The sequence below is a fragment of the Cariama cristata genome, unplaced genomic scaffold, assembly GCF_000690535.1.
Source record: "Cariama cristata isolate BGI_N322 unplaced genomic scaffold, ASM69053v1 scaffold11536, whole genome shotgun sequence".
NCBI classification, from domain to species: Eukaryota; Metazoa; Chordata; class Aves; order Cariamiformes; family Cariamidae; genus Cariama; species Cariama cristata.
The window spans coordinates 134,657-156,978 of NW_009621612.1; the positions used below are offsets into that span (position 1 = coordinate 134,657).

Here is a 22,322-nt window from a genome sequence, read left to right on the forward strand (position 1 = left end):
GAGCAGGGAATGAATGTTGGGTTTTGGGAAGTTGTAAGAGATGCACAGCCATTTAGGGAACCTGTGTCCTCAGGTTTGCATGTGATAACTTGTAAATAGAACAGTACTAGTGTAACTTCGGTGTGATATAATGTCAACATTAAATATGCTGTGTCCTCAATTGTGCAAATCTTGCTCAAAAAGGAAATGTTTTCTCTTTCTAAATGTTAATAAGCACTACAAGAGAACCTACCCCAATACGTGAAGAACAGCTTTTTTGTGTTAAATTAGGCTTCAGAGTGACCTACTTTATGGCAATTCACCTAACTTCCTAAAAATCCACAAGAATCCTGAAGCACAGAATAATACCCAAAACAAACAGGTTGGGGGAGAAAGAAAATATTTTCATTTGGCAAATGTATTTCTTTTTCCAAATGTAGTTTTCAAAAACCGATTTGTAACTGGAGCAACACATTTGGTGCAAGAAGGATGACACTGTGAGGGCATTCCAAGGAGTTCTACCTCCAAGACAAAACTTTTTATGGCTTCTGTCATATGTAAATTTTGACCACACTTCTCTGTCTAATACATCACTCTCTTCTCCTCCAGCTATAGGTATGGAGTCACTGATTAAGTACCTCCATTCATTCCCATGCACATGGCTTCAAAGACACGGAAATGCATGGGAATGAAGAAGATGACCAAATACTCTTTCTAACCTTCCTTGTAAGGGTCTAGTCTAATTCACATTTGAGCACATAAATGGAGTTGGACTGCTAACAGAGTGCCTTCTCAGCAAGGAGCAAGAGGTACAGTTAATCCTCTTTGTACATTTTTATGCTAGATGGGCTGGAGATGTAAAAACAAAGACTGTCTTATGATAATGGTGAAATGTGGTACCGAGCAATGCATTTGAAGCTTCTCATACATCAGCATTTTCACAGCATACATTTAAAACAAGCATACCAAATTCACCCAGGCCACCTCTGCTGTAAGGTCAACATGTTTTTTAAGTAGGTTTAACAGCACCTGTTCTCTTCATGACAGAACCTGAGGAGATGGTAATAAATGGTTAATGTTCTTACCAGCATAATTGCTGAGCCCCTTCCTCTTCTTTCTGCGCCAGTAGAGCCAGATGCTGAAACCCATCAGAATTACCCAACATGCACCACCGATGCCAGCTATAAAGGCAGGCTGTTTGACAACATCAGTGATTTGCTCAGTTATACTGTTGTTATTTTCAGTGATGACAACTTCGTTACGACCTCCTGCACAAAAGAAGTTTGACAGAACGTTGTTACTAGGGATTCTGTAATATAAACAGGAACCAAGTACTGCAAATGAAAATTTTTAAAAAAAACAAAAACAACAGTAATGCACCGCAAAAGAATTATCCACAGTAGGAGAGCTTTCATGAGTACCAATGCACATCTCAAAACCAATGTTTCTAGAAAGTAAATCCATAATCTCTTGCAATTTTGCAAACAGATATTCGAAAAGATAGCTCTATAGCACTCTCCCAAGTAATCTAACAGATGACAGTCCAGAGCATTTTTTTTTAACAACACATATGTTTGTTGGCTTGTTTTTACATAATTACAGACAGAATACAATGATGAGAAAATGGATCATAGGAAACCAATCAAAAAAAAATAAATCAAGCAATCAATAAACAGCTTTTTCCAAATCGGGAATCCAAATACAAAATATGCTACAACATCAAAAGACAGTTCTTTCTCTCATTGTTGTCATCATGCCAAAAATTCTTAACTCATTTTTTTATGTTGCATGCTGGAGTTTCCAAATTTAAAATAAAATATATGGATTTTCAACTGGGGCAAAGATGCATTTTCCAGCAATTATTTCATGAGGAAAACAATCCATACAAATCCTAAGTGCACCAGCTTTGACACAAAGCAGAAAATCACTAGTTAACTGCACGCTCTAAACAATCACAGCAACAGATGCTATTTTTTTCACCTAGAATATGCATGAAAAATTCTTAACATCTACCTGTAAGAAATAATTATGACACAGAATATCAATTAAAGTGACATGCATCAAAAATTACTACATAGGATCTTAAATTGTGTATATTACATTAGAAAACTGTAAATTACAGTAGATTCTCCCACTGTTTTTTTCCCCATCTTTCTCTAAAACGGAACTTTTCTAAAAGGAAAAGCTTGGTGTCTGGCTTGAAAACAAACGCTCATAAAAAACGTGAATGGAAATTCAGGAAATGCTAAAGCATATAGTTCTAGGGCCAGCACTTTTCTACTTCAAACTTTCCCTTGTCAAAAATGGTTAGTTTCAAAATTAGGAAATGCGGAACACATTTTTCTGCAAAAAATATGAATATTGATTATATGTACATTTGATATAAACTGCCCACATCTGCAGTTCTGAAATTGGTGAAAGAATTATCCATCATTTCCGGTAAAAGCATTTATATAAGCTCAATCCTTGAAATGTTTATGCAGTATTTTTAGATGTCTGTATGCATGCTGAAGAGCTGCAAGAGTAGCTACTGTACTGAGACAAAAAAGATGCAAATAATATGATTCTCAATCACGAGAGTCTATCACACACACGTAAAGGTAGTAGAATATTGCAATAAAACACTGAAATGGTCATTCAGAGGAAATTATGAAAACTACTGCAGCATTATGCCTTGCTTTAAGAATGTACGTATTCCTCTTCTATAATTCATCAACAGTTACATTTACTGCTCACTTCTTTCAACAGAACAGCCCCTCTGTCAGCACACTGGCTTCAGCCTAAAGCAAACAAACAAGGTCGTCGGCTAAAGCAGATGCAAGAAGTCTGACACTTGCAGTTTTACTTCCAGGGACACCTGTTTGCAGGAGACCCAGAGCTTACACCGGTCAAGTTGTGAATGAGGATCCCTCCCCTTCCCTGCCCCGGCAGGGACCAGCTCTGCCCCAGCCAAGTCTCAGCTTAAGGCCCTAAGTTGTGTTCAGAGCTGGACTGAGTTACTCAGGAAGAAATGCAATGCGCTGCATTACATTGCTATCACACTGTTAATGGTCTCGGTGATTTTATTAAGCCTTCTCTCTTTCAGCACCATGTCAATATTTAGTAATGATGACCGTCTGCTTCTGCAAACAGACTGCTGAAACTGTGCTAGAGCTTGGCTTGCTTTCAGTAGTTCTGTGCATGAAACAAAACAGGCTTCCCACAAACAAAACAGGTCCCACGAAAGGATGCTGACAGACTACACCTGCTAATGTATAAAAAGGCAGTACGCCAGTACTGGTATCATGTACTAGTCTGTACTGGCCACACTGGTAAGCTTTACTAACGTCAGGGCTGGTAGCTGCAGCTCTCCTTTCTCATACTTTCCTATTTTGTCTTGCTGCTGCCAAAGGCCGGATGGTTTCCAGTCCTGATGCAGTAAGAGGGAATAAAACTCAGCAAGCACCTGTGACAAGTAAAAGGCAGGCAGGCAGTGGTGGCTCCTTTATCAGATTTTTCCCCTTTTTTTCTGCCCATGGAACCAATCCATAGGTGCACCCCAGTGCTGAAAGCAGAAGTGCTGAGAGTAAAACTAATAGAAAGAGGCACTCTACGGCATGCTCTTCCAGGCACACAATTGATTTTCTAGTAGAAATCAGCATGGGAGTTGATGTTGCTCTAATTGCCATTAACTTTCAGTTAATTTCTGTGCCCTTTGGAGGACAGGTAAAAGCAGCGGGACGGTGAGGACCCAGGTAATATCGGTGCTGCTTCGGAGGCAGCCGTGCTGGCGTGGGAAAGAGCAGGCAGGGAAACACTTCAGAGACACTGTTTTCGGGAGCAGATGGTCCTGGACTCAAGAAAACAACAACTACTTCCCACTAAAGCCTCCAAAAAGTCTGAAGATCCCAATTTCTTCTCTAAAGTCAGAAACCAGTCTTTTGAGAATGGAGGATGTGACAGCAAACTGCAGAGAGCCTGGGGAGAGCTTTCAGTGGACTTTACGCTCTCCCACTCTTCCAGGGGAAGGTGCAATCTGTCTCCAAATGATCTTCTAAAGTTTGCAGTCTGGTTGTTTGCTCTTACCCTTCAGTGCCTAGCAATTACAACTGCAAAAGTAATAATTCATTTAAATGTCAAAATAACATATGCTTTGTAAATTTGACGACTGAAAAATAAATGGATACAGATTAATGTTACCCACTAACGTTTGATAAAATTAATATAATCGTTGGGGTTTGGGGAAACAAATGGCATTAATTTTATATTTCTTGATATAATACTTAAGCAGAAGTAATAAATATGTCACCCAAGGTACCAGTGTACTATTTTATATACTGCAGGTGTTTCTGTAACAATGCTGTCAGTTCAACTAATTAGAACATAGACAAGGCAAGTGTGCGACCTGTAACGCTCCATTGTTCCTGAAGACAAAAACATAATGAAATATAATGTCTTCCTCCCATTGGAGAGTAATGAAGAACAAAACTAATTTGTCGGACCAAAAATTAATTAGACACATCAGATTCAATTGTACCTATTACTGTGAAAGTTTGCAGCTGTTCCTCATATTATTATGCCAATGATGGAATGCAAGAGTGAATAGGCCAACTGATGAAGAGAAATAATAGCTATACCATTAACCACCATTGCCGTTATCTCCAATTTTATTTCTGGTTTTCCAACTGAAATTTTTTAGCATAGCAATAGTGATCACAAAAATATTATTCTTGATTCCTTTTAAGTCTTCTATAAAATTTTTCAGTGTCCTGGTTGAAGTATGGGCACAGGATTCCTGTAACAGTGACACAATTTCTAACTAAAGAAATACACTTCCTCCTGCTCCATATTGTCCTGGTTTTACTTTCCGGATTGTCATGAGTCTTATCTAGAATTGGTCTGGGAAGTCAGTAGTTGATAATCTACCATGAAAATCAGTTATTCTCAGAGAAAAAAACTTCTTAGAAGAACATATCTTATATTTGAGAATAACATCTTCTTTCTTTTTATACACCGAACTCTGTATTTCATGACAACGAAAATTGTACTGTTTAGCAACGTGGCTTTACTCTTCTGCATCACTGACCGGCTCTCCCCATAATTCGACATTTCTGCAGTTGTTCATTCTGGTTGCCAGCAGTTAAACAGCACAGCTAAGCACCAGGCCATATAGGACTCCATTATAATACAACCACTGAATAATGTTTTCCCATTCATGATGATGTATTGAGGTTTATTCATTAGCTCATGTGTAATCCACGTAATTTTTTTTTTTAAATTTACCTAAAAGATTCATTTTCTTATTTTATGTTCTTGATTCTCAGTGAAACATTGAGTGGTACCAACTCAAATTTTCCAGAAATGGTATCTCTTTAAACCCTGTTACCTTTATCAAGCCAATTTATAGTTTGAGAAATAACTGCCAGCAATTCATAAGCAGTAGAAAAATGGGACCTAAAGAAAAGGGAGATACAGACCATAAAGTAATAATCACATCCATCTTTGGACTCCCAAAAGGGAAAATAAAAATGAGAACAGAAACACAACCCAAACAGAAAAGACTGTCCCTTACTTCTCACGCAAAGGACTCTTAAATGTGCAAGGATGCCACCAGAAAAACTTGTTGAAGCAGATATTCCGGAATCATTAAAGGAACAAGTAAATATCACTGTAATTTTAATGATGCAAAATTGTATCTCTAAATGCCAAATAACTTTTTTCTTTCTTTTGTACTTTATTTGCATCCTAACACCCCTTTCCTCCTTCCTGCAAGAATACAGATCTCTCCACATTTAACTCTTGATTATACTAGCCATTTTTCTTAAGAAAAAAGTCAGGATGAGGGGCTGTACCAAGGTGCAGGGCTGAGAGTTCTGGGAATCATCCAGCAAAGCACTTTGGTGCAAGTTTAACTCACAACATGTTAAGTGACACCAGGTTACTCACGTTTTTAAAATGCAACACACTTAAGTGTTTTGCTGGAACAAGCCCAGTGAGTTTAGTGCCTGGTTGGATGGACTCTCTAGTGGAATAAGAAAAAGAAGTCCTGCTCAAAGCGAATGCAGTGACAGACTAGTCTCACAACATCAGTTATTTGCACAGGGCTCCAAAATTCAGGCTTATCAGATGTTAGATTTCTTGCATTTTCAAAAATAAATTTCTTGCTTTCGGTTCTACAAAACTTTTTTCCCCTCTTTTCTTTGGTGTCTCTGTGGCTGCCTTTTTCTAAAACCATTGCGACCTTAACCTCCGCTCTTACATTTCCTTCTCCACTGACGATATAGTCAAACCTGATGTACCCCATTTTCTGTTTTGATGCACAGGGAATCTGTGTATCGTCAAATATTCAAGCAATGCTTAGGAGATGGTCTTTTCTAAAGGTCTACACATAACAGAATAGTCCGTGTTTGGGATATTGTGTTGACAATACTTTCTAGAAAGAAAATATTTAATAACAACAAAAGGTTCACAGACAAACAAAAGCTCATTTAAGTAATAATGTGATTAGATCATACAGATAAAAAGAAGAAAATTCTTGTATTATGCACTCAAAAGAGGTGCTGCTCCACACAGTTCAATTCAGTTTTGCTAAATATGGTTACTTCTCCTATTCTTACCCTTCCCAAATTGATCCTGCCTTTATATTTTGTATTTGAGAAGAATTCCAGAAGAAACAGAATCTGTGTTTCCCTAACACTACTAAGAAACAGTCATTTCAAAGGCAGAGATCATAATACTACCTTTGCTCTCTATTTGGACTAGAGGCCACTTATTCTTTGACAGAGGAAACTCATCTGCTCGGGATACCTGAGAAACACTGACTTCAAATGTTCAGAAAACCAACTGTAAATAGTGCCTTAGGCACCAATGGTATGAGTCAGGCAATATTACAGTCACTTGAACAGGAAGAAAAGGGAGCTGTCAGTTCCATAAATCCGTCCACCTGCAGAAGCGGTAAATTCATTTAAAAAAAAAATAAAAATCATTTTCACTAGATAATCTGCATTTTCTCATATGTCTCAGAAACATATTTCCCTCCATTGGCTGCAAGAGCTCTGCATAAAGAGAAGACACAACATCAGCAGGCAGTGGGACGTTAAAAGCTAACTAGCTCTATTCAAATCTCATCTTTTGCTCCACGGATTTTTATGCTTCCAGAGGTGATTTATGAAAGCATTTCTGAAAGTTGAAACAGGCAAAACAAAACAACAAAATAGACAATCACTTACCAATTATTATGGGTTGCGGCTCACTTTTTACGCCCACACCTGCACTGGTGCTTGCAGCAACTTCCACACGGTACTGAATACCTGGATACAGGCCACCTATTACTACAGACCGAATGGCTGCATCTACTGTTTTGTTGATATGAAATCGAGTCTCATTACCTAGGCACCAGATCTGGGACAAAAGTTGATGCGTTAAAAAAATACGAAATTCTTCATACTCATAAACAATCGCACATAGATATGACATATCAAGGCACTGCATGACAATCTCTTATTTTGGACTTCTTAACAATGTTACTATCCAGGAGGAGCTGGAATGGGGATGATTTAGCTCAGCGAGCTATCCCAGACCAGCATAGGGCCAAGTCAGCTGCAAAGACTGCTTGCAAATACCTCTCTGGACTCTGGCTCTCCATGGAGTGCAAATTCTGTGATTGCAATGCTTAGAAGCACAGACCAGAATCATCCAAGTGAAAAAGAGGCGTTATACATTAATTGAAATCATGTTCAGTAATATGATTACCACCAAACCTTTCCTAAAAAAAACCCCACATTTTTTTCATTCTTAATTTCCCACTGAATAGCAAAAGGACACCAAATAATACAAGCAAAGGTTGAAACAATTCTTAAAGTACTAAAGAAGAAATAATTTTCAAGATTCTTTTCAACTTCCTTTCCCTGGACAACAGGGATATGTAAAATTTCTGAAACAGAGTAAGCACAAACTCACTTTCTACTGCTGCTTTTCTGATTACTTACATTGTTCAGGAATCCAGATATCAGTTCCTGACTCAATTACTCTCTAATTAAACAGAAAATCCCTCTATAATCTCAATTGGCATTTTGTGATGAGAATGGTCTACAATTTCACAGTGTTTTCTCTCTCTTGCATTTTTCCATAGGCTTTTCCCAAGAAGTTTCAAAACTAAAACCTTTTAGGGATTCTTCTTGATTGAATGTTATCTGCATATACTGCTTCTGTATTATTAAAGAAAGCATTTACTACCACTCAAGAAAATCACTGCATAAAGATACCACATGTACACTACATAATTATGAACAGCAGAAGAAAGCACTATCAGTGGAACCACTATCAGCAACCAACTGATGTGTCTAAGCAACAGCAACGCTCTCTTTACCCTTATTTTTGACCCTGCTCAGTGTTTTATTACATCTTATCTTTGTTCTGTGAAACACTGAGGAAGATTTGGAGAGCAAAAGAAATCCTTGTTCTCCTAAGCTCAAGTGGATCTTAGAATGTATCAGTGTGCGAAACTATTGCATTCATTCTTTCATTCCTTGTCTGTCCTGGTCTTAGGTTACAGCAGTTATGAGATGCCCCTAATTAAAGACATTTAATTCATAAATGAATAACACAGGTACCCTGATGCTTGAAGTAGAATCAACAGCTCTGCATTCGATTTGTTAGAAAATACACTGTGAAATCACAGCAGTCATTTTATACTCAATGAAGTCTTAAGACTCTTTGCAGTACCTTCACTGTAGCCAGCTCACTAATCAGGCAGCCACCTAATCTAATGCAGAAGGGATGCAATAGGTAGTGACTTCAGCTGTTTTTATAAACAGCCTAGAAGTCTGAGCACTCACCTGGAACATGGCTTTATTAACCATCAGCCCACTTTGTTTCATAATCTACATATTTTGTAGTTTAGAAGTGTGCTTTATTTATTTGCCCATAAGCCCTGGATAGTTAATATTGACCTACACTGGAGTCAGTATCAAGATTAATTAAGCCAAAAGATAATTATTAATTGATATGAAAATGAGATCAATAAAATACTGGGATTAATAAATCTTGATATTGACTAAACGCAAAACAAAAGAAGTGCTATGCTAAAGATAAATATTGTGAGCATTTACTGCATCCCTCTGACCAAGCAATAAGCTGGAAGAGGTTGACCTATGAGTTTATTTAAAAGCCAAGCACTTTCTCCCTTCTTGATGCTGTGTTCCCTCAAGATACACCAGTGAAAAAAAAATTACATCTTTTTATGTGAAATAAGCTGCATCCACCACTTCCACTCTTTGTGCGACTGTCACGAAAGCTGTCCTGCTCTATTTCAATTAAAAATTTCACAGTAGATATACAAGCCAGCCAGCCACAGAAAAGTTATTTAACAGAGTGTGTCCCATGGTCACAAGCCTGTGACAATGCTGAACCTTGCCGGATCATTTTCTCCATAGTTCACACTGCACATATTAACACACTGCACTTTTTCCATGTTGTGAAAATATACTTGTACAAAATTGAGCTTAGTGGGGAATTACAGACTACAACAAAATTTAAGATGATATATCAAGGAGTGGATACTTTGAGCCATCATAGCAACAAAGAAGGAGAAAATACAACCAATGCAGGCAACTCTCATATAACACACTCTGGATATAGTAGTGGTGTTCAACCTGCTCCTCAGAGCAAACAACTTAGCACTTTAAGTTGTGAATCTTGACAGAGACAGTACTCAGAAGAAGTCTTGTATTCTCCTGAGTCACAGTCCTTGACTTTGACCTTGAAGTGTTAGGATTAGCATTTTTGCAGGGGAAAGAAGAGGTATCTTTCCTGCCAGCTTTTCTGCCAGATTGAAGGCACACGTCCTGAGAGTGCAGAAGCTCTTAACAGAAAACCCCTTTCTTCCCAATCCACAGCAGGGAAAAGCAAGAAAGAGAAGGACTGTAAACTAGCTAGCAATTACAGCTCTCTTCCAGATCTAGCTTACGGTATTTTTGCTTTTAATATAACAGTAGTACTGGCTAAAAACAAAAATAATAAAAAATATAATTCCATAAGCAGTCAGTCCTCTTTCTCCATATAATTTTATGGGCCGCTATAAATGCTGTCAGATTTTAAATCCATAAACAGTGCTATTGTTCTGTAATTCAAGCAGGCTGTTTCCTTAAACAGAGCGTTTCTACCTTATACTCCTGGATGACTCCATTTTGGTGATCTGGAGGGGGAGGATCCCAGGAGATGCTGATGCTTGTGCTGTTGTGGTTTCCAACTGTCAGGACAGTAACAGACTGAGGAGGGGCACTTGGAGCTACACCAAGGAGAGGGAACAAACAGAAGCAAGACATTAATCCATTTGCTAGAGCACGAATTTTGCTGAATCGCTGTACAAGCAAGCAGACTGTATACAAAGTTCACCCTCCCTGCAGGCCTAGGTATGCACATTTTGTTAGGCAGTGACAATTTTGAAAAATGTCTTTCTGAAGAGAAGCATAGCGCTGAATGACAATGTGGAATTTGTAGCAATGGAGAATCAATACAAATCACACCTCATTTATTTATATTTAGCCTTTCTTAAGTTTGCATTGGAATTATTCTCACGCTTGCATTTGTTTTCCGTAATATGCATGGATAGTTATGGATATATCAACTAAGTTATAACAACAGGCTGTTTCACCCGGCCTGAAAAGTGTTTTGATTCTTCTTTCCCCACACAGTCTAATAATAATGTGAGCAGCAGATGTTCAAGGATCTTTTTTTTGTTTCCTATTTGTTCTCCAGGAAGACATTAACTTAACAGCTTTAAACATAAAACCTTGCAACTCCTAGGTGGAAAAGGGTTCAAGTGTTCAGGGCTTTACATCAAATGCCAGTGAACAGGGGAGGTGCTAAGTTAGGTCAGATATATACTTATATCCTCTTTTCCCTAGGCAAATTGCTCTCTCTTCAGAGTCCTGTTCAGCTCAACCATTCACAGCTGTTTGGCTGGTCACTGCATATCAAGGCCATATCTACAAGACAATTGCTTGCCAGCCCTGCTATGTTGGCTAGAAAAAAGAAAAAAAAAATCATAGCTGTTAGTGATCAAAGCCATGCTGGCAAAGCCCCTCATGCAGCTACACCAGCAGCAAGGCGCTTTTGTTGGCTTGGGACACGTTGTTTGGGAAGGGGCACAGCAGCTCCGATACCAAGTCCCCTCTGTCAGCATCTGCTGCATCCCCACGCGGGGGCTCTCCCACCATAGCTATAGCTGCCCTGGCAGAGGGCCATGGCATATGTCCCTCCTCAGCCACTTACAACTTCTTGCGGACCCCCCTCTCCCCTCCCTTACTTCTAGGCAAATGTTGAAACTCCACCGCAGTGGCAAGCTAAGTCACCAAAGTCGAGTGTATTATATAAAGGTATAGTCCCTGGGGAAAAAATATTATTGATAACAGCTGCACTGAACTGGTCCTAGGATCCATCTAGTCCATTTATCTCAGTCCATCCATCCAGTCTTCAACAAAACTAATAGGAAGAGGCTAGGAAAGTGTGAACTAAAAAAGGTATACAGTGATACCTCACCAGGACAATTTTCCAATTTGAAGAAGCCTGTTGCTTAGACACTTTCTGTTCCAGAGCGATGTCTTTGCCTTTAATAACTCCTTACGGAATTTCTCTTCCATGTATTTGTCATCACCTTTAATATGATCTTAAAACATTTAATATGAAATATGGAAGCTGATTTTGAAGACTTATAGCAGAGCTTGCACCAGAACCTAAAATATTTATCCCTCCCCCCCCGCTCCAATTTCAAATCTAGATTTCCCTCTGGTTTTGGGCATCTCATATCATGTGTCACGGCTCCCTGACTCCAGTACCCTGGTCTACAGTATTCCTACCCAGAGAGGACTCCTTCACTGCTAAGCTCGATGGCAACAAGACTCTAATCTTATCTTTAACAGATATTCCTGGACTGCATGAATATCCTTGGACCACAATTCTCAGAAAAGCAAAGAGCCACTGGTATCTTTGTATTAAAGCCTGGCAGGTTTAACACAACTAAACACAGCCACAGATATCAGGAGTACTCAAGTCTCCTGAGTCAATTCAGATTTCCTTACTGTTCCCCGTGGCCTCTTTGAGACTGGCTATGTTCCCGCTTCGGATGCTCCTCAGCACTTGACCTGGCACAGGCTCAAGGAGCTGAGCTCAAATCCTTACCTTGACAACCCTCAAGAGTTGGAGTAGCCTGTTGCAGGAATCACATAAATTAAAACTAGGGTATCAGAGGTGGGGACAAGGGACCATGAAAGATTACATCAGAAAAAAATATTTTAGAGGAAAAATGACACATGTATTACTATCCCGTGAGGCTGCACATTTTGACAACTACATTTTCAGATGCTGGTTCAGCTGCAAAGGAAACAGTGCTTGCTAGAATCCTTGTGACCTTGAATAATGCAGAGAAACAGTGTACTGGGGGGGAGAAATGGAGCTGTATTGTGGACAATTTGACTCCCAGCCAGCTCAAGTGAAGCACAGAAAGGTGGCCTTGGGCTACTCTTTGCAATCATGCAAAGCATAAAACTGGTGACGTTAATAGTTGCATCGTGTATTTTACAGCAAGTGAAATAATTTGCCACAGTAAAAATATTAGCATTTTAAAAGTCTTCAAGTTACTCAATAACAACAAAACCATGAATAAATGTATGTGTGCGATGATAATAATTAGAACAACATTTTGCGTGAAAATAATAGTAATAAAAATGGCAAAGCTTAACACTGTATAACTTATTTTGGGGTTTAACTTTCATCCTCAAACACAAAGGGCATTCAGAAATGTAATTTCTTATATATACATACTGAGGGGACGGGGGCGGGGGGGGAACAGAGAGAGAGAGAGAATGCTACAGAAATGTAAAATTAGTACCATACTCTAATATTCAAAGAAAAACATACTGTATTCATTTGTCTGTGCATTTAAACTTTGCATTAAATATTGTATGAATATTCTAGTTAATATTCTACCAGTGTGTGTTGGGTGGTTTTTTCAGAGGATATATGGTAAGTTTGAAGCAAAATTAAAATTGCAGCTGATGAATGCAGCTGAAAGTATCATTTTAAGAGCTGCACTAAGGCAAGAAGGAGTTGACAGACAGCAGCTGATAAGAACTAAGGACACTTCCATTACTGACTGTCATATTTTTGTGGTGACAAACAATATGCAGAACAAATACTACTCCCCCAAGTTATTCCAAAAGAGATTTAAAACAGTGGGTGCAATTGAAAAAATATAATTCATCTATCTTTAGAGCAAGTGTGAAAGAAATAGTGAAAATTATAAAAATTTTTTTTTGGCTCCTTTTTGTATGGGTATACACACAGACGTATATAACGGTTCTGCTTCCTCTCTCTGATAATATCACTCTGTAAGCTGGCACCATGATATAAATTAAGCCACTCGTCTGACATTGCTGCAGTTATTAAATAGACCACATTGAAAAATAACATTTTTAAAACCGTTTTCTCATTTCCCTTGCTGCTGGCTTGTGGAGAACACCTTGCCTGCTTCTTGACAGGTCAATTATTCCAGTGCTCAGCTTCTTCTTACAGATATGAAAGAACCCAAATCGCTGCTCATCTTTTCCAGACGCAGCCAAACAGAATTCCATTTGTTACCTTCACAAGGCCAAAGAGGCAGGAGATGGATGGACACTGAACTGTGACAAATGTCTGATCTAGAGGAAAAGTCTAACTGCCGCAAAATTGATTTTTGGAGGTAGGCCTCAGAAGTAACATTGCATGTAAAATTCAATCCAGCAGAAAGCTGCCACTACCTTTTGGTCGTACTATGCCTTTATCAGGGCTATTTGTTTTGAAGCCGCAAAAAACTTCCAACGCGTGTATCGCTCTTCCAAATTATTTTCTAAAAATAGCATAGCTGACATTTTTTAAAAGTCAAGTCTAAAAAAGCTCATTATCAAAATGGAATTGCAAGTGATACAGCAAGTGGGATAACTTTAAATAGACTGCCATCTTTCTTCATTGGATGAGTAGTAAACCACCATCACTAAACATTCAGTTGATGTTATTTTTGAAATATGTGAACACCAACATAATTAACAAAGATAATGTGAGGAATTAAAGGAAATATCTGTAAAACTGCATCTACTGAATGTCTTAATCTTCTCTTGGAAATATGTAACTATATCACCCAAGCAAGAGGAAGAATTATTTACAGGGGCTGACATTTGTCTGGTGATAATACTATGAGTTACAGGCTGATGGTTTTTTTGGGAGAGACACTTGTAAACAGACTCATTGAAGGTTATCCACAAAGCAGATTCTAGGCTGTCAGTTATACATATCTGTAGGCAAGAAAAGTTTTTAAAATCTTCGCTCTGTGTAAAGTTATTCCACATGAACAAAGTGGCCTTTAAAGTAGGAAATTACCTGACAGGCTCTGCTGGGAGCTGAGGTTTGTAAAAGAAAATGTCATCCCTCAAGTATTTTATAGAAATAGACAGGAGGTACAAAATCTTCTCTTTTTTTCAGTAGTTCTTAATTTACCTTTAGCAAGAGACAGTTAGATGAACTAAATAAACAAAATTGGTCAAGAAGAAAATCTGGTGGTGAGGGGACAAAATCTACATTTTAACTCTAGAGAAGCAATTTCACCTGTAGAAAGCTTTTTTCTATTTTCTTTTTTTTTAAAAAAAAAACTTTGTTCAGACTGCTGCAAAGATATTCTTTTCTGATTGATTTAAGCTTTATAGTCTGAACAAAGAAATGGGAACCATAAAGTCCCAAATTCTAAATCAGACAAGTAATGCCTTCCTACACAGTCTTCTACATGTTGCAGGACCCTGTATTTCCTCGTCTATAAAGTACAAATGGCAACCAAGTTATCTTCAGGATTACTTACTTATTGGGCAATAATCATAACAAATAAAAGAGAAAAGTGAGTAATACGCGAGTCTGTTCTAGAGTTAAAAAGTACTTGGCAATCAGCACTAAATTAAACCTCAGGAGACTACCGTAAATGATTAAGATGCATCTTCAATAGGAAGGAAAGAGTGCACTCAAAACCCATTGAAACCATATCAGCATTTTGAAACTTCATCAGTATTTCTTCCCCTTGCTTTGAAACAAATCAATGAAACAGAGAGAAGAGGAACCCTCATTGTTATGATCATCCTTCTACTTTTATAGGAGAGATTTTTCAGGCAAAGGTTGCATTAGGTAGGTAGAAGGATAGGTTTCTTGTACATTTCCAAGGGAAAAAAGATAAAGATTACTCACCTCATTCCCTTTACTTTTCAATTAAAAAAGCAGTCCTGGAGTGTATATGTTTTAGCAAAACTATATACCTTGCTACATGCTACAGATATGTATGTTTGTGCATTTCAGTAGTGTAACCAGTCTACTATGTCTGCATCCTGCGCGTTTCACAGAAAGGCACTTAAGGAAATCCTCCGAAGGACTAAATAGGGCAGTTTCACGAACACTGTACTAACAGAAACAATAAAGTGGCATGTCCTTGAAACAGGAGTTCCTTCAGATTAGTTAAGTATCCGTCCCTCACTAGCCCCCATTTCCCAACCAAACTGTTCATCCACATTATTACCCATTCAGAAAGATATGCTTAATATCAAACACTCATCTGTAAAAGGTTTCATTTATTAGTTTTATTTTCAAAGTGCAGATAAAAGTCTTTTACTGCAGCAACACCGGTTGTAAAAGAACGGCTGCAGTGCACACTTTCTGGAAGACTCAAAGCCACCTGTACATTAGAAGGATGTACCAGCCACAACAATATAGGACTGGCCCAGTGCTTTCTCACAGAATACTTACAGCAGAAAACTGAACATTATATTGAATTCTAATGCCAACCCTATTACCTAACAAACAGAAATCATGTGGAAGAAATAGAGCTGAATATACACATACACACAATAATCAAAATGGTCACTCTTGATTTCACCACCAGTGCTAGGTATGGAAGCCTGTTGTTTTTCTGACCATTTTACTAACCTTCCTCTGTTGTACGAGCAGATTTTGATTCACTGTCCATTCCTTGGAATTCATTGAAATAAGGGCGAACCTTAATTTCATAAGTGACCCCCTTTTTCAAGCTGACGAGGACAGCACTGCGCTCAGTTGGGACTTTGACCTCCAAATTCTGCCATACAGCTGGAGAAGGTAGGCCAGATGTTTGGCGATACATTACTCGGTAGCCCTGAATAAACTGGGATTGGCGGTCAACCTAGAAATGGCATTAAATAATATGTCAATAAACATACTAAAGTAACAAAACTGTATAAAAAGAAAACAAAACATTTGCCTGTAATACTTTTGTCCTCGTGAAAAAGAGAATATTAACAGTTAAGACACTGAATTTAAAAAGCAAACTGCCTTTTTGTAAGTCACTGTTGATGAATTGTCTATGAAGAACATTTTTCTCACATTACTTGTTATAGAACATTTCTTTCTATTTTATTTTCTCCAGCTCTATACACCATGACAAATACCACCTTAAATCATAAAACAAGATCCCACCCCTGCAACCAATCATGAAACGAGATCTTTGGCATAATGCTTACTGCATGTAAACTTATTAAGCACATCTTGGCTACCGATGTGCAGAAATATGAGAAGAAAAGAAAAACAAATTCTTTTCAGAAAAGGACAAGTCTTTGAAGATACCCTACACACTTTCAGTTAGTCTGTTACTTGGCTCACAGCTCATCTTTTCATGAGATGCTCAGGAAAGTAAAATAAACATAAGACAGATGCAGAGAAAACAACTTCCAAGGACATGTGCTGCTCCCTGTGTTCACAGTCTAAGCAGCCTCTTTGCATCCTGGGGCTCTCAGGCCATCAGATGGAGATGGAATGTTGGTTTTGGTTTATATTTTATATGTTGCTAGGCAAGTACAATTCAAGATTGGACCATACATAGAAGTTTAACAATTCTAACCTTTCATAGCTATAAATAGGAATTTTATTTGAAGGAAAAACTTAAAATGCGTTTTAACTTGAAGAGGTTGCATGTATCTTTTCTTTTGGGTAAAAAAAAAAAAAGCCAGAAAACAATGATTTGAGCTATTGGGATGTTTGTATGAATTTCGTCTGAAAATAGAGTCAAACCAATTTGATACAACCAACTAAACCCAGCTGCTTTTGTAGCCATCAAATAAAGATCCAAAGAAAGTGCAGCACAAATAACAAGCCCCTACAACTAGCTGTTTGGTAAATCTCTGGATTATAACTAAGATTCAACAAGTAGGATTTCTTTTCTATTCTTGACAATTTGCTAGCTCAAAGATATTTCAGAATTAGAGATACATTTGTTTGACTTCTCTTAAGAATAAATGAATTTAAGGCTGAAAACACAAACCAGGGTCTTTTACGCTTCTCCTATAATCTTGTTACAGTTTATTGAGGCATTCAGAGGGGACACAGATTCCTAGGCATTAAAAAGCAGGGCAAGCAAGAAGAAAGCTTTATTTATGAGAGCAAAGCAGAAATGTCTTTCATCAAAACTGTCACTGTTAAAAACCTTGCAACATATGTTACAACAACATTAAGGTTGCATTTTATAAACTTCTCTACATTCACTTTAAGTGAATTTATGCACTGAAAGAGGGATATAACTCACAATAATAGCTTGTTAATACTGAAAGAATCAAGCTGTGTTTTTAAGAAGAACATTAAGCAGCTGTTTCCAGATGAAGGGAGTCTGTAAATCAGAGTAAATTGTTTGTATCCATGTTTGACTTTGATTAACTGTTTTACGGACATAAAGACTTTATGAACCTCATGTTTACTACAAAATTCAGCAAGAATAACACTTTCATGCACTATGTAATACAGATTCTCAACCTAAATTACAATATAAGGCTATGATGTTTAAGAACCAAACAGTGAGTTTGATTCCTGCCTCTAACTTCTGAGTTAGAAGTTATGCTGAAAGACAGCATAACTTTGTTAGAACTTTCCATGTTGTCTTTTCTGTGCTTTTAAGCTCTACTGACTGCTGCCTAGTGGAGAATATCTGAAAATTCAGAACTGACTAGGCTGAACAGTAACTGTGTGTTGCTACCAAACAGTATGGAAACTGTTCGTATGGCATGGTACAAACACAAAAGCACCCAACTCACTGAGAAGAACTGGACTCCTATAGTATATTAATTTGGAGACCATCACACTTTCGTATCTACTTACATATTAGTTAATATACAAATTATTCATACACCTCTTTTCCTCCTAGACTTGTAAGTTCATAACGTAAAAGACTAAACGATACAAGGGATACGAAAACAGAACGCAGGAGTAAAACAAGGTTGTCATGTACATGCGTGCTATAAACTAGCTTGATTTGGGGCTCACACAAGTTTCATAGAGTTTTCTATTAGAAGTTTGATTACAACAGGGCTGAGTGACCTGCCCAAATTTCAGATTACTGACAGTGATTCCATTGCTCAGAGTCTGAGAGAGTACTTAGGAGAGAAAATCCTATACATTTTTCATGTTTTCTATAAACATCCAGTTGCATTCAGTATCAAGGAGAGGACACAAAGCTCTCTCAAGTCCACTTAAAGCTAGTCTGAATGAACAGGGCCTTTCACAGGGTCAAAATGTTGGGAAACTACTCAGAAGGCACTTCACTTCATTGAGAAAGGTGGATTTTTTGTGTTGTTTGAAGTTTAAAAAAGTACTCTTGGATAGTTACACGGATTAACCAGAGATATTCGTGAGGTATAAGACAGGTATATTTCACATATATATATACACACACATATATATGTGTATATGTCCATATATGCATGCACACACAGCCTTATATATAATACAAAGCCTGTTACTTCATTGTTTCCTCCATTTGTTATGTGGTAATTACGTGTCATGCCAACAGTAGGCCACTAAAACTATGCTTAGCATTAAAGAACTGCATTTAGCTGTGCTAAGCATCAAACAGCTCTCTAGGTTTGGTACATGTTCACACACAGGCACAGTCGCAGAAACATGTAGTGTGATTTGATGAAAGAATGTAATCATTTCTAGGCATTCTCCTTTCTCTTTTTATAAAAATAGTTGCCACTTTCTCGTACAAGGTACTTAGCATTATTACAGAGATGGCAGGAATTCTCTGGGCTGAATAGTGGGATCAGAGAATATTTCTAGTCTTCCTCTGGCACTTTTAACTACTCTTGAATTTATGCAAGCGGCAGTGACATCCACTCAGAAGAGCTGCAACAGTTGCTGATCTAAAGATACACTTTCTCCCTCAAAAGACAGATGGCAGAAAATGCAGATATCTGCTCCTTTAAAAGACAGAAGAGAGCAATTACTGGGTAGCTTCTGCTCAGCTCTGACCTAATGCTTTAAGGCGACCTACAAGCATAATTGGTCTTGCATGCTCCTTCTCACCCTCTTTTATGATGAATACGTAGTGCGGGAGGTATCTACAAAACTGACGACAGCTCTCCATTTCTGCAGAACAGGAAACTCATTTTTCCTGCATGTTCAAATCTGCACCTACTGCAGCTGAACACGAGACAGGTTCAGTGGCTATTAGATCCTTCAGTTAGGCTATTAGGTTGTTAAAAAGGTGGCAAGAAACTCGTAATGCACCTTATGCTGCAAATATAAGCTCCTTTCAGGCAAACCTGCTAATCTGCACCCTAAAGACATTTTGCAATAAGCTTTGTAATATGTAAATTTCTACCCTAAAATATCCTAAGAAATACTCTGCTCCCACATCAATTCTCCATCTTCCACATTCTCCATCCTGCAATACCATGCACACTGTGCTGAACTCACTAGTACAGACTCACAGTAACCTCTGGAAATGCAAACAGCACTAGCATTTACCTGTCCTACAGGAACCAGACAAAAGGTGATGATACACTGGAAGACTGTCTAAAGGACTTGACTCTTAAAGCTTCCAGTGAAGTACATTCATTTAAAATCAACGTCAAATTAAAAGACAGAGGTAAACGAATTATCCTTCCGCCTGGTAGCCTCCTAGGAGGCAGTCAGAATTTCAAAGCAACAATTCTTTTGCCATATTCAAGAACCGATTTTTATTCCTGCTTGTGCCATAGGGCTCCTTTGTAATGCTAGGAAATTTTTCACGTTTGGCCAGTAATGAAAATCTCAGTTTAATGCCTAGTGAAGCTAGAAGTGCTGAACTACAGCTGACATCGGCTGAAAAAGTGCTTGGAGTACATCATATGACGTTTCAATGCAAAATGTTTTGATAACAGTAAAAATGTATCAGGCCCAAGGTTTAAAATTAGCCATTTGATAACAGTAGGCATATCTGACTCTGTAAGTCTCATCAGCAATAAGTATCTCTTCACCTCACCTCTTTATGTGTAAAGTTAGGATAATGACACATTTTTACCATTGTGATGTTAAATTCAGTATTATTTGTGAAGCACCCAAATGTTACGGTTGAGAGCATGACAGACAAGCAAGAATGTGAGACAAACTAATAATTTTTTTATTCAATGCAAGGTTTCAATGGTATGAATTTAATAAGACCTGGTACCACAGAATGAATAAAGAAGATAAAAAGAAATGTTGAATAGCTCCATGAAGATGAGATCCTGTATGTGACCAGATAATTACAGCTACACTTTAATACCTATGCACAAGAGGAATCAATTTAAGCGACAGTGAAAACTTAACTTCTGATACTCCTCTTCTTTTTCCTCCTCTTTTTTTTAACACTGACTTTGTAAGCCTGACCTTTTAAAACAGACAAAATATGTGTGTATATGTATGTGGATATTTTAAAATTGCAACACAGTAGCAGAGAACTGTTTCTGAAATTTTAAACTCAAATTTGGAAAAAAAAAAAAAAAAAGAGAAAGTAAACCCAAAACAATCTCAGAAAAGGGAGAAATTGGTGTTAATTTGCTGGGAGTCAGGGTCAGGGTGCCAGAAACTCAGTAATCAAGGATTGCAGAAAGTCAACACAAAGAGTCTTACAACTCTCATGGCACTTCTGTCCTTTTGTATGACAGCTACACTATCTAACCATTTTATATTAATAGTGTGGACTTTATTCTCTGGATAGAGTGGCTTTTTTCCTAGAGACTATGGTTAATTAATTGGTTTTGTTCTGGTTGCTGTAAAGTTTCTAATTAGCTGTTCCAGAGATCTTTTTTTGTGTCTTTCTTCCCTTGGGCAATTCTGAAATGTCTCTACAGAGACCTGTGTGCTTGTCAGGTGGCAGAGGGTCACTGCTTTGGGGGATCTTCCCAATAAGCTGATATCCATAGCATCCCTAACAATTTACTTTTACTTTACCATGTTTCTTCACTCATTACTTGTTCAGTAGGGGCACCAAGAGACTCTTTGAGATAGATACACCCACATACACACCTATATCTATATTCACACACACATAAATACATATATATATTTCATTATAATATAATGACATTGGTTACATTGGATAAACTGAATTCTGTTGATATCGGGGCTTTCTTTTGTAGCGTATGCTAAAGCAAGTCTAAGAAACTATTTCTAATAGCTGTCACACCCAAGAAAGGACTTGAAGGGGCACCACATGGGTGTGATTCAGGTTTAAAATTACTGGCTGCTGACAGCCAAAGTTTCTAAACTACTGACCCATTTGCTTGGGCAAATGTCTGCTTGGGCAAAAAGGTTTGCTACAAAGGTTAGTCAGCCTGGCCTGGACTTACGTAGCTGAAACAGACAGCATTTTTAGAAAGGCAAGCTGCATGTTGACATCATCAATGGCAAAATGCAACGATACATTTTCTAAGTAATCTTCTAAGAAAGACAAATTTTGGGGTTTCTCTATTCTAATCTGCCCCCTGATGACTGAAATCTGCCAGAACAAGGACGGTGCATAAACCTTCATAAATATGGCTGAGTTGTGCAAAACCTAACAGTAATCCTTATAATACACAATCTATCACCACACTTCCTATCTCCTGTTGTCTAATCCCCCCTACACATTAACCTCTTAGCAATATTACATATAGAAGAAAAACCCTGACTGTTGTGAATACCCCTTTAGCAGAATTCAATGTACATTACACAGCTGTTTCGGTGATGTGCAGCACAGCACTGTTTCTCTCACTCTTCCACCCGTGGCTCTCCTTCCTCTGAGGCAGGTACCCCAAGAGTAAAGCACTCTTTTCTGGTGTGCAGTGCCCTGGGAACTCTCTCCTTCTACGGTTACAAATCCTTTCCTTCAAGCCTCAGGAAGGGAAACATAGAATTTTGAAAGCCAAACGCTATATCAGAAATTCTACCCAGTAGTTTGACCCCTCAAATAGAAATGTTGTTAAGTACTGCCAAAAAAGAGTCTGGTCTTCTATAATGAAAGGATATCCACTGATTGCGGGTAAGGCTTATGC

The 22,322-nt window shown here is 38.1% G+C and overlaps 1 protein-coding gene across 1 annotated transcript in view; it reads right to left on the bottom strand.

The window, feature by feature from the left end:
- LOC104155770 (roundabout homolog 2-like) overlaps positions 1 to 22,322 on the bottom strand; it is a 123,481-nt gene that overhangs the window by 57,222 nt on the left and 43,937 nt on the right. Inside the window, exons 11-14 of the mRNA XM_009702043.1 lie at positions 15,952 to 16,183; positions 10,122 to 10,246; positions 7,188 to 7,359; positions 1,065 to 1,247 (exon numbers count right to left, since the gene is read on the bottom strand). Of these exons, the coding sequence (XP_009700345.1) occupies positions 1,065 to 1,247; positions 7,188 to 7,359; positions 10,122 to 10,246; positions 15,952 to 16,183 (712 nt within the window). The remainder of the gene's footprint in view (positions 1 to 1,064; positions 1,248 to 7,187; positions 7,360 to 10,121; positions 10,247 to 15,951; positions 16,184 to 22,322) is intronic.